This window comes from Mizuhopecten yessoensis, unplaced genomic scaffold, assembly GCF_002113885.1.
Source record: "Mizuhopecten yessoensis strain PY_sf001 unplaced genomic scaffold, ASM211388v2 scaffold5971, whole genome shotgun sequence".
Classification (NCBI taxonomy): Eukaryota; Metazoa; Mollusca; class Bivalvia; order Pectinida; family Pectinidae; genus Mizuhopecten; species Mizuhopecten yessoensis.
In genome coordinates this window covers 119,103-132,295 of record NW_018406315.1, presented here as the reverse complement: position 1 = coordinate 132,295, position 13,193 = coordinate 119,103, and the positions used below count along the sequence as shown (strand labels likewise).

At 40.9% G+C, this 13,193-nt stretch overlaps 1 protein-coding gene and 1 long non-coding RNA gene across 3 annotated transcripts in view; both read left to right on the top strand.

Moving 5' to 3' along the window:
* Positions 1–13,193, top strand: part of LOC110451367 (farnesyl pyrophosphate synthase-like) — a 30,148-nt gene that overhangs the window by 10,984 nt on the left and 5,971 nt on the right. The window contains exons 6-7 of one of the 2 annotated variants that reach the window (XM_021499336.1): positions 9,766–9,927; positions 12,544–12,621. In XM_021499336.1, coding sequence (XP_021355011.1) covers positions 9,766–9,927; positions 12,544–12,621 — 240 coding nt within the window. The remainder of the gene's footprint in view (positions 1–9,765; positions 9,928–12,543; positions 12,622–13,193) is intronic. The other variant, XM_021499337.1, reaches the window with a different exon arrangement.
* LOC110451368 lies at positions 2,152–9,167 on the top strand. Its single transcript, XR_002463064.1, has 3 exons — positions 2,152–2,481; positions 8,540–8,552; positions 8,693–9,167. It is a non-coding gene; the product is annotated as an uncharacterized LOC110451368 (long non-coding RNA).

Sequence of the window (13,193 nt, the reverse complement as noted above, 5' to 3'; positions counted from 1 at the left end):
GTAATTAAGTAGGAGTGTAGTAATTAATAGAAACATCCATGGGGAGGGCCATGGTAATTAGAAAAGTACTGGGGTAGCGGAGTAGTAATTAATAGAAACATCCATGGGGAGGGTCATGGTCATTAGAAAAGTACTGGGGTAGGAGTGTAGTAATTAAGTAGGAGTGTAGTAATTAATAGAAACATCCATGGGGAGGGCCATGGTAATTAGAAAAGTACTGGGGTAGCGGTGTAGTAATTAATAGAAACATCCATGGGGAGGGCCATGGTCATAAGAAAAGTAGAAGATCCAGGGTAAGGATATTAAAAAGGGGAGATAACACCAGGGTGATAGGGTATGGTCAAAAGATAAGGTGGAAGATCCAGGGTGAAAGAGTATGGTCAACAGATAAGGTGGAGGATCCAGGGTGATAGAAGTGTAGTAATTAATAGAAACATCCAGGGGGGGGGCCATGGTCATTAGAAAAGTACTGGGGTAGCGGTGTAGTAATTAATAGAAACATCCATGGTGAGGGCCATGGTCATTAGAAAAGTACTGGGGTGGGAGCGTAGTAATTAATAGAAACGTCCATAGGGATGGCCATGGTCATTAGAAAAGTACTGGGGTGGGAGCGTAGTAATTAATAGAAACGTCCATAGGGATGGCCATGGTCATTAGAAAAGTACTGGGGTAGGCGTGTAGTAAGTAATAGAAACATCCATGGGGAGGGCCATGGTCATAAGAAAAGTAGAAGATCCAGGGTAAGGATATTAAAAAGGGGAGATAACACCAGGGTGATAGGGTATGGTCAATAGATAAGGTGGGTAGGAGTGTAGTAATTAATAGAAACGTCCATAGGGAGGGCCATGGTCATTAGAAAAGTACTGGGGTGGGAATGTAGTAATTAATAGAAACGTCCATAGGGAGGGCCATGGTCATTAGAAAAGTACTGGGGGGGGAATGTAGTAATTAATAGAAACGTCCATTGGGAGGGCCATGGTCATTAGAAAAGTACTGGGGTCGGAGTGTAGTAATTAATAGAAACATCCCTGGGGAGGGCCATGGTCATTAGAAAAGTACTGGTGTAGGAGTGTAGTGATTAATAGAAACATCCATGGGGAGGGTCATGGTCATTAGAAAAGGGCCATGGTCATTAGAAAAGTACTGGGGTCGGAGTGTAGTAATTAATAGAAACATCCCTGAAAAGTACTGGGGTGGGAGTGTAGTAATTAATAGACACATCCATGGGGAGGGCCATGGCCATTAGAAAAGTACTGGGGTAGCGGTGTAGTAATTAATAGAAACATCCATGGGGAAGGCCATGGTCATTAGAAAAGTACTGGGTGGGAGTGTAGTAATTAATAGAAACGTCGATAGGGAGGGCCATGGTCATTAGAAAAGTACTGGGGTAGGGGTGTAGTAATTAATAGAAACATCCATGGGGAGGGCCATGGTCATTAGAAAAGTACTGGGGTAGGAGTGTAGTAATTAATAGAAACGTCCATGGGGAAGGCCATTGTCATTAGAAAAGTACTGGGGTAGGAGTGTAGTTATTAATAGAAACATCCATGGGGAGGGCCATGGTCATTAGAAAAATACTGGGGTAGTGGTGTAGTAATTAATAGAAACATCCATGGGGAGGGCCATGGCAATTAAAAAAGTACTGGGGTAGGAGTGTAGTAATTAATAGAAACATCCATGGGGAGGGCCATGGTCATTAGAAAAGTACTGGGGTAGTAGTGTAGTGATTAATAGAAACATCCATGGGGAGTGTCATGGTCAGTAGAAAACTACTGGGGTGGGAGTGTAGTAATTAATAGAAACATCCATGGGGAGGGCCATGGTCATTAGAAAAGTACTGGTGTAGGAGTGTAGTAATTAATAGAAAGATCCATGGGGAGGGCCATGGTCATTAGAAAAGTACTGGGGTAGGAGTGTAGTGATTAATAGAAACATCCATGGGGAGGGTCATGGTCATTAGAAAACTACTGGGGTGGGAGTGTAGTAATTAATAGAAACATCCATGGGGAGGGCCATGGTCATAAGAAAAGTAGAAGATCCAGGATAAGGATATTAAAAAGGGGAGATAAGACCAGGGTGATAGGGTATGGTCAGTAGATAAGGTGGAAGATCAAGGGTAATGATACTAAAAAGGGGAGATAAGACCAGGGTGATAGGGAATGGTCAAAAGATAAGGTGGAAGATCCAGGATGATAGAGTATGGTCAATAGATAAGGTGGAGGATCCAGGGTGATAAAGTATGGTCAACAGATAAGGTGGAAGATCCAGGGTAATGATACTAAAAAGGGGAGATAAGACCAGGATGATAGGGTATAGTCAATAGATAAGGTGGAAGATCCAGGGTAATGATATTCAAACGGGGAGATAACACCAGGGTGATAGGGTATGGTCAAAAGATAAGGTGGAAGATCCAGGGTGAAAGAGTATGGTCAATAGATAAGGTGGAGGATCCAGGGTGATAGAGTATGGTCAATAGATAAGGTGGAGTATCCAGGGTAATGATACTTTAAAGGGTAGATAACACCAGGGTGATAGGGTATGGTCAATAGATAAGGTGGAAGATCCAGGGTAAGGATATTAAAAAGGGGAGATAAGACCAGGGTGATAGGGTATGGTCAAAAGATAAGGTGGAAGATCCAGGGTAATGATATTAAAAAGGGGAGATAAGACCAGGGTGATAGGGTATGGTCAATAGATAAGGTGGAAGATCCAGGGTAATGATATTAAAAAGGGGAGATAAGACCAGGGTGATAGGGTATGGTCAATAGATAAGGTGGAAGATCCAGGGTAATGATATTAAAAAGGGGAGATAAGACCAGGGTGATAGGGTATGGTCAATAGATAAGGTGGAAGATCCAGGGTAATGATATTAAAAAGGGGAGATAAGACCAGGGTGATAGGGTATGGTCAATAGATAAGGTGGAAGATCCAGGGTAATGATATTAAAAAGGGGAGATAAGACCAGGGTGATAGGGTATGGTCAATAGATAAGGTGGAAGATCCAGGGTAAGGATATTAAAAAGGGGAGATAAGACCAGGGTGATAGGGTATGGTCAATAGATAAGGTGGAAGATCCAGGGTAATGATATTAAAAAGGGGAGATAAGACCAGGGTGATAGGGTATGGTCAATAGATAAGGTGGAAGATCCAGGGTAATGATATTAAAAAGGGGAGATAAGACCAGGGTGATAGGGTATGGTCAATAGATAAGGTGGAAGATCCAGGGTAATGATATTAAAAAGGGGAGATAAGACCAGGGTGATAGGGTATGGTCAATAGATAAGGTGGAAGATCCAGGGTAATGATATTAAAAAGGGGAGATAAGACCAGGGTGATAGGGTATGGTCAATAGATAAGGTGGAAGATCCAGGGTAATGATATTAAAAAGGGGAGATAAGACCAGGGTGATAGGGTATGGTCAATAGATAAGGTGGAAGATCCAGGGTAATGATATTAAAAAGGGGAGATAAGACCAGGATGATAGGGTATGGTCAATAGATAAGGTGGAAGATCCAGGGTAATGATATTAAAAAGGGGAGATAAGACCAGGATGATAGGGTATGGTCAATAGATAAGGTGGAAGATCCAGGGTAATGATATTAAAAAGGGGAGATAAGACCAGGATGATAGGGTATGGTCAATAGATAAGGTGGAAGATCCAGGGTAATGATATTAAAAAGGGGAGATAAGACCAGGATGATAGGGTATGGTCAATAGATAAGGTGGAAGATCCAGGGTAAGGATATTAAAAAGGGGAGATAAGACCAGGATGATAGGGTATGGTCAATAGATAAGGTGGAAGATCCAGGGTAAGGATATTAAAAAGGGGAGATAAGACCAGGATGATAGGGTATGGTCAATAGATAAGGTGGAAGATCCAGGGTAAGGATATTAAAAAGGGGAGATAAGACCAGGATGATAGGGTATGGTCAATAGATAAGGTGGAAGATCCAGGGTAAGGATATTAAAAAGGGGAGATAAGACCAGGATGATAGGGTATGGTCAATAGATAAGGTGGAAGATCCAGGGTAAGGATATTAAAAAGGGGAGATAAGACCAGGATGATAGGGTATGGTCAATAGATAAGGTGGAAGATCCAGGGTAAGGATATTAAAAAGGGGAGATAAGACCAGGATGATAGGGTATGGTCAATAGATAAGGTGGAAGATCCAGGGTAAGGATATTAAAAAGGGGAGATAAGACCAGGATGATAGGGTATGGTCAATAGATAAGGTGGAAGATCCAGGGTAAGGATATTAAAAAGGGGAGATAAGACCAGGATGATAGGGTATGGTCAATAGATAAGGTGGAAGATCCAGGGTAAGGATATTAAAAAGGGGAGATAAGACCAGGATGATAGGGTATGGTCAATAGATAAGGTGGAAGATCCAGGGTAAGGATATTAAAAAGGGGAGATAAGACCAGGATGATAGGGTATGGTCAATAGATAAGGTGGAAGATCCAGGGTAAGGATATTAAAAAGGGGAGATAAGACCAGGATGATAGGGTATGGTCAATAGATAAGGTGGAAGATCCAGGGTAAGGATATTAAAAAGGGGAGATAAGACCAGGATGATAGGGTATGGTCAATAGATAAGGTGGAAGATCCAGGGTAAGGATATTAAAAAGGGGAGATAAGACCAGGATGATAGGGTATGGTCAATAGATAAGGTGGAAGATCCAGGGTAAGGATATTAAAAAGGGGAGATAAGACCAGGATGATAGGGTATGGTCAATAGATAAGGTGGAAGATCCAGGGTAAGGATATTAAAAAGGGGAGATAAGACCAGGATGATAGGGTATGGTCAATAGATAAGGTGGAAGATCCAGGGTAAGGATATTAAAAAGGGGAGATAAGACCAGGATGATAGGGTATGGTCAATAGATAAGGTGGAAGATCCAGGGTAAGGATATTAAAAAGGGGAGATAAGACCAGGATGATAGGGTATGGTCAATAGATAAGGTGGAAGATCCAGGGTAAGGATATTAAAAAGGGGAGATAAGACCAGGATGATAGGGTATGGTCAATAGATAAGGTGGAAGATCCAGGGTAAGGATATTAAAAAGGGGAGATAAGACCAGGATGATAGGGTATGGTCAATAGATAAGGTGGAAGATCCAGGGTAAGGATATTAAAAAGGGGAGATAAGACCAGGATGATAGGGTATGGTCAATAGATAAGGTGGAAGATCCAGGGTAAGGATATTAAAAAGGGGAGATAAGACCAGGATGATAGGGTATGGTCAATAGATAAGGTGGAAGATCCAGGGTAAGGATATTAAAAAGGGGAGATAAGACCAGGATGATAGGGTATGGTCAATAGATAAGGTGGAAGATCCAGGGTAAGGATATTAAAAAGGGGAGATAAGACCAGGATGATAGGGTATGGTCAATAGATAAGGTGGAAGATCCAGGGTAAGGATATTAAAAAGGGGAGATAAGACCAGGATGATAGGGTATGGTCAATAGATAAGGTGGAAGATCCAGGGTAAGGATATTAAAAAGGGGAGATAAGACCAGGATGATAGGGTATGGTCAATAGATAAGGTGGAAGATCCAGGGTAAGGATATTAAAAAGGGGAGATAAGACCAGGATGATAGGGTATGGTCAATAGATAAGGTGGAAGATCCAGGGTAAGGATATTAAAAAGGGGAGATAAGACCAGGATGATAGGGTATGGTCAATAGATAAGGTGGAAGATCCAGGGTAAGGATATTAAAAAGGGGAGATAAGACCAGGATGATAGGGTATGGTCAATAGATAAGGTGGAAGATCCAGGGTAAGGATATTAAAAAGGGGAGATAAGACCAGGATGATAGGGTATGGTCAATAGATAAGGTGGAAGATCCAGGGTAAGGATATTAAAAAGGGGAGATAAGACCAGGATGATAGGGTATGGTCAATAGATAAGGTGGAAGATCCAGGGTAAGGATATTAAAAAGGGGAGATAAGACCAGGATGATAGGGTATGGTCAATAGATAAGGTGGAAGATCCAGGGTAAGGATATTAAAAAGGGGAGATAAGACCAGGATGATAGGGTATGGTCAATAGATAAGGTGGAAGATCCAGGGTAAGGATATTAAAAAGGGGAGATAAGACCAGGATGATAGGGTATGGTCAATAGATAAGGTGGAAGATCCAGGGTAAGGATATTAAAAAGGGGAGATAAGACCAGGATGATAGGGTATGGTCAATAGATAAGGTGGAAGATCCAGGGTAAGGATATTAAAAAGGGGAGATAAGACCAGGATGATAGGGTATGGTCAATAGATAAGGTGGAAGATCCAGGGTAAGGATATTAAAAAGGGGAGATAAGACCAGGATGATAGGGTATGGTCAATAGATAAGGTGGAAGATCCAGGGTAAGGATATTAAAAAGGGGAGATAAGACCAGGATGATAGGGTATGGTCAATAGATAAGGTGGAAGATCCAGGGTAAGGATATTAAAAAGGGGAGATAAGACCAGGATGATAGGGTATGGTCAATAGATAAGGTGGAAGATCCAGGGTAAGGATATTAAAAAGGGGAGATAAGACCAGGATGATAGGGTATGGTCAATAGATAAGGTGGAAGATCCAGGGTAAGGATATTAAAAAGGGGAGATAAGACCAGGATGATAGGGTATGGTCAATAGATAAGGTGGAAGATCCAGGGTAAGGATATTAAAAAGGGGAGATAAGACCAGGATGATAGGGTATGGTCAATAGATAAGGTGGAAGATCCAGGGTAAGGATATTAAAAAGGGGAGATAAGACCAGGATGATAGGGTATGGTCAATAGATAAGGTGGAAGATCCAGGGTAAGGATATTAAAAAGGGGAGATAAGACCAGGATGATAGGGTATGGTCAATAGATAAGGTGGAAGATCCAGGGTAAGGATATTAAAAAGGGGAGATAAGACCAGGATGATAGGGTATGGTCAATAGATAAGGTGGAAGATCCAGGGTAAGGATATTAAAAAGGGGAGATAAGACCAGGATGATAGGGTATGGTCAATAGATAAGGTGGAAGATCCAGGGTAAGGATATTAAAAAGGGGAGATAAGACCAGGATGATAGGGTATGGTCAATAGATAAGGTGGAAGATCCAGGGTAAGGATATTAAAAAGGGGAGATAAGACCAGGATGATAGGGTATGGTCAATAGATAAGGTGGAAGATCCAGGGTAAGGATATTAAAAAGGGGAGATAAGACCAGGATGATAGGGTATGGTCAATAGATAAGGTGGAAGATCCAGGGTAAGGATATTAAAAAGGGGAGATAAGACCAGGATGATAGGGTATGGTCAATAGATAAGGTGGAAGATCCAGGGTAAGGATATTAAAAAGGGGAGATAAGACCAGGATGATAGGGTATGGTCAATAGATAAGGTGGAAGATCCAGGGTAAGGATATTAAAAAGGGGAGATAAGACCAGGATGATAGGGTATGGTCAATAGATAAGGTGGAAGATCCAGGGTAAGGATATTAAAAAGGGGAGATAAGACCAGGATGATAGGGTATGGTCAATAGATAAGGTGGAAGATCCAGGGTAAGGATATTAAAAAGGGGAGATAAGACCAGGATGATAGGGTATGGTCAATAGATAAGGTGGAAGATCCAGGGTAAGGATATTAAAAAGGGGAGATAAGACCAGGATGATAGGGTATGGTCAATAGATAAGGTGGAAGATCCAGGGTAAGGATATTAAAAAGGGGAGATAAGACCAGGATGATAGGGTATGGTCAATAGATAAGGTGGAAGATCCAGGGTAAGGATATTAAAAAGGGGAGATAAGACCAGGATGATAGGGTATGGTCAATAGATAAGGTGGAAGATCCAGGGTAAGGATATTAAAAAGGGGAGATAAGACCAGGATGATAGGGTATGGTCAATAGATAAGGTGGAAGATCCAGGGTAAGGATATTAAAAAGGGGAGATAAGACCAGGATGATAGGGTATGGTCAATAGATAAGGTGGAAGATCCAGGGTAAGGATATTAAAAAGGGGAGATAAGACCAGGATGATAGGGTATGGTCAATAGATAAGGTGGAAGATCCAGGGTAAGGATATTAAAAAGGGGAGATAAGACCAGGATGATAGGGTATGGTCAATAGATAAGGTGGAAGATCCAGGGTAAGGATATTAAAAAGGGGAGATAAGACCAGGATGATAGGGTATGGTCAATAGATAAGGTGGAAGATCCAGGGTAAGGATATTAAAAAGGGGAGATAAGACCAGGATGATAGGGTATGGTCAATAGATAAGGTGGAAGATCCAGGGTAAGGATATTAAAAAGGGGAGATAAGACCAGGATGATAGGGTATGGTCAATAGATAAGGTGGAAGATCCAGGGTAAGGATATTAAAAAGGGGAGATAAGACCAGGATGATAGGGTATGGTCAATAGATAAGGTGGAAGATCCAGGGTTATGATACTAAAAAGGGGAGATAACACCAGGGTGATAAGGTATGGTCAATAAATAAGGTGGAAGATGGTCAAAAGATAAGGTGGAAGATCCAGGAAACACCAGGGTGATAGGGTATGTATATAGATAAGGTGGAAGATCCAGGTTAATGTGGTCAATAGATAAGGTGGAAGATCCAGGGTAAGGATATTAAAAAGGGGAGATAACACCAGGGTGATAGGGTATGTATATAGATAAGGTGGAAGATCCAGGTTAATGATACTAAAAAGGGGAGATAACACCAGGGTGATAGAGTATGGTCAATAGATAAGGTGGAAGATCCAGGGTAATTATACTAAAAAGGGTAGATAACACCAGGGTGATAGGGTATGGTCAATAGATACGGTGGAAGATCCAGGGTAATGATATTAAAAGGGGAGATAAGACCAGGATGATAGGGTATGGTCAATAGATAAGGTGGAGGATCCAGGGTAATGATACTTAAAAGGGTAGATAACACCAGGGTGATAGGGTATGGTCAATAGATAAGGTGGAGGATCCAGGGTAATGATACTTAAAAGGGTAGATAACACCAGGGTGATAGGGTATGGTCAATAGATAAGGTGGAAGATCCAGGGTAATGATACTAAAAAGTTTGTTGCTTTTGACAATATAATAAATTCCCAGCACTTTACTGGTATGGACATGAAACTGTAAAAAAAAAAAAAATCAATGACTTTAAGTTTGTGTTTAAATCAGTGAAATTTTTTACCAATAAAGTTTTCCACTATTCAGAAATTTGACCTCTGATCAGTTGTAAGTACTGTAAGGCTTAGTGAAAGATGTGAAGGCAGGATTGTCAACTCTCACAGTGTGAGACAAAATCTCACGCCGAGATGTTCTAACTCTCGCTGAAACCATTAATCTGTTATATATAGTAAAAAAGGCCAGCATCATCAGTTACCAGTGAGTGAAGCCTCACTCTCAGCATATCACTGGGCAGGTGTTGGTAATACTTTGATCTGACATTTACAGCCTCAATACTTATTTAAATTGATGTCTTCTCTAAAATAACATTTAATCAAATATTTATGTTAAGAATTCAAAATTCAGTTTGAGTATTGAGCTGTGAAAATGTTGTTAATCTGATGGTGTAATGCCATGAAAGTGTTTACATCATGTTGATCACCGTTACAATGTAACGAAACCACTACTGTATTTCATACCTCACTGTAATGAAGAAAGTCAACTTGGTACAAATATTCAAACTGGAGGGTTATTACTTGCCTTAGAATAATGATTGTCATTGAATAATAGTCATTATGTTCTCATGAATTTTAGTTTTGAGAAAAATATGTTATTTTGTTTCCACATTCAGACAACAATGCAGACTGTGACGGGCCAGTGTTTAGATCTGATTACGGCCCCTGAAACCCATATCAACTTTGATGAATTTACAACGGAGAGATACACAGCCATTGTTAAGTGGAAGACAGCATTTTACTCTTTCTATCTACCTGTGGCCCTGGCCATGTACATGGTAAGTTGTCAGTCTGTCAACTATGAACCTTCAAATGTACATGGTAAGCTTTTGATCTGACTATCAGTGGCCCTGACCATGTACATGTTAAGTTGTCAGTCTGCCTACTATGAACCTTCAAATGTACATGGTAGGCTTCTGATCTGACTATCAGTGGCCCTGACCATGTACATATAAAGCTGTCATATCGTCTACTTGTGGCCCAGGCCATGTACATGGTAAGCTTCTGATCCAACTACCGGTGACACTGACCATGTACATATAAAGCTGTCATATCGTCTTCTTGTGGCCCAGGTCATGTACATGGTAAGCTTCTGATCCAACTATCGGTGGCACTGGCCATGTACATATAAAGCTGTCATATCGTCTACTTGTGGCCCAGGTCATGTACATGGGAAGCTTCTGATCCAACTTTCGGTGGCACTGGCCATGTACATATAAAGTTTCTGATCTCTCTATTGGTGGCCCAGGTCATGTACATTGTAAACTGTCATATCATCTACTTGTGGTCCAGGTCATATACATTGTAAGCTTCTGATCTCTCTATTGGTGGCCCAGGTCATGTACATGATAAGCTGTCATATCATTTACTTGTGGCCCAGGTCATGTACATGGTAAGTTTCCATTTGATCTACTTGTGGCCCAGGTCATGTACGTGGTACATTTCCATTTGATCTACTTGTGGCCCAGGTCATGTACGTGGTATGTTTCCATTTGATCTACTTGTGGCCCTGGCCATGTGCAAGGTAAGCTTCTGATCTGACTATCAGTGGCCCTGACCATGTGCATATTAAGCTGTCATATCATCTACTTGTGGCCCAGGTCATGTACTTGGTAAGCTTCTGATCCAACTACCGATGGCACTGGCCATGTACATGGTAGCTTCTGATCCAACTACCGGTGGCACTGGCCATGTACATATAAAGCTGTCATATCGTCTACTTGTGGCCCAGGTCATGTACATGGTAAGCTTCTGATCCAACTATCGGTGGCACTGGCCATGTACATATAAAGCTGTCATATCGTCTTCTTGTGGCCCAGGTCATGTACATGGTAAGCTTCTGATCCAACTACCGGTGGCACTGGCCATGTACATATAAAGCTGTCATATCGTCTACTTGTGGCCCAGGTCATGTACATGGTAAGCTTTTTATCTGTCGACCAGTGGCCGTGGTCATGTACATATAGTAATATAAATTGCTTTATCATCTACTTGTGGCCCTGGTCATGAACATTGTAAGTTGTCATTTTTTGTACCTTTAATACTCAGTACTCACCATGTATATGGTAGGTTGGCTCATGCAGCCCTGATCATGTGAATAGTAAGCTGTAGTTCTATAAACATCTGGCCTGTGTAATGGACATACCGATCACTAGCTGTGTCTCCCCAATTATACCCCCCCGCAACGAAGTTAGGGGTGTGTGTGTGTGTTATACTTGAATCAGCTTGTTTGTCTGTCCGTCTGTAGAAAAGGTTTGTCCGGACAACTCTTTCTAAAGTAATGTAATGGACCAATTTCAATGAAACTTTCCAGATAAGATAACTACCGTCTGAAGTTGTGCATCCAGGTATTAATTTTTCATTCTGTCCATTTTTTCCAATTTATGGCCTTTTGTTGAAAAATCCTTGTCCGGATAACTCCTCCAAAACTATCGGGCCAATTTCAACGAAAGTTTTCATATATGATAACTATCACCTGAAATTGTGCATCCAGGTATTATTCTTTTCGTTCTGACCCTTTTTACAGAGTTGTTGCCCTTTGTTGAATAACGCTTGCCCGCACAACTTCTCCTAATCTACTAGGCCAATTTCAAAGAAAGATTACAGATATGGCAACTGTCCCTTGACGTTGTACATCCAAGTATTACTTTTTCATTATGACCCTTTTAAAAGGAGTTATACCTCTTTGTTGAAAAAACCTTTGTCTGCCTCCTAAACTTCTGGGCCAATTTCAATGAAAGTTTACAGATATGGTAACTACCCCCTGATGTCATGCATTAGGGTAGTATTTTTTCATTTCGACCCTTTTTAAGGAGTAATGGCCCTTTGTTAAAATTCTTTGTCCTGACATCTCTTCATTAACTACTAGGATGATTTCAGCACCACTCGGTCATCTGGGCTAACACGATTTGGTCTGCAAGTATGTTTTGGCATTGAGATGGAGTACAGAAAATATGCTAGTGACCTATTTACTTTAATAAGTGTACAGCTCAGCCAATAAAGAAATCATTACTGGTGAGAGACTATGGATTGCTTTGCAATGCTTCACCTTAGTAAGCCTTTAGCTTACAGTTCTGGTTTATATAGGAGCGGGGGTATTAGTTAGCCTTTGGCTTACAGTTCTAGTTTATATAGGAGCAGGGGTATAAGTTAGCCTTCAGCTTACAGTTCTGGTTTATACCAACCAAGACCATTCATTCATTACACATTTACTACAGCTAATTATTCCCTACTCATGTGGTGTGAACTTGTTACTTATCTGATCTGTGTGCTATTGGTTAATGTTATCAATCTGTAAATTTTCAGCCAGAATAATGCAAATCAAATTAATTTAAACTGTGTTTCTTGTCTTAAGCAAATCTGTTAAACATTTCTATATTTTTTATGAACACCAGGCTGGGATCAAAGACACAGCTACGCACACTGCTGCCAAGACTATTTTATTAAAAATGGGAACATTTTTTCAAATTCAGGTAAGACGGATAATCAATATGTTGTGTGTAATAGGACTCATTACATTCCTTAAACTGTTTGACATGGAACTGACATACTAACAGTCCAGGTTATATATAATAACATGTAAGTGGTTTGTAATTGGAGAAGTATGTGGCTTCTCAGAAATATTCTAAATATAACTTCCATAATGTATTTGCCATATCAATGCCCCCCAGGGCTCCCTGGCAGTATTCTACTCAGTGTAGTCAAATATTGCACGGCAATAATCGAGTAGGCTGTAATCTACACCAATCAACACACAATGCTACAACAGTGTTAAAGTTACCAGTGGTCTCCAATCCACTGAACCACTACACAGTTATCAGGCACCAACAACAGAGTCCGTTTCTGTCACATCTGCCCACCACTCAAGACCTCCTCCATCACCGAGTGATCTCTTGTTATGAGCCACCATCTATCCATGAGAGGTATCTAGTGTATACACCTCCACCATAACACACAGTAATCACCACCATCTATCCATGAGAAGTATCTAGTGTATACACCTCCGCCATAACACACAGTAATCACCGCCATCTATCCATGAGAA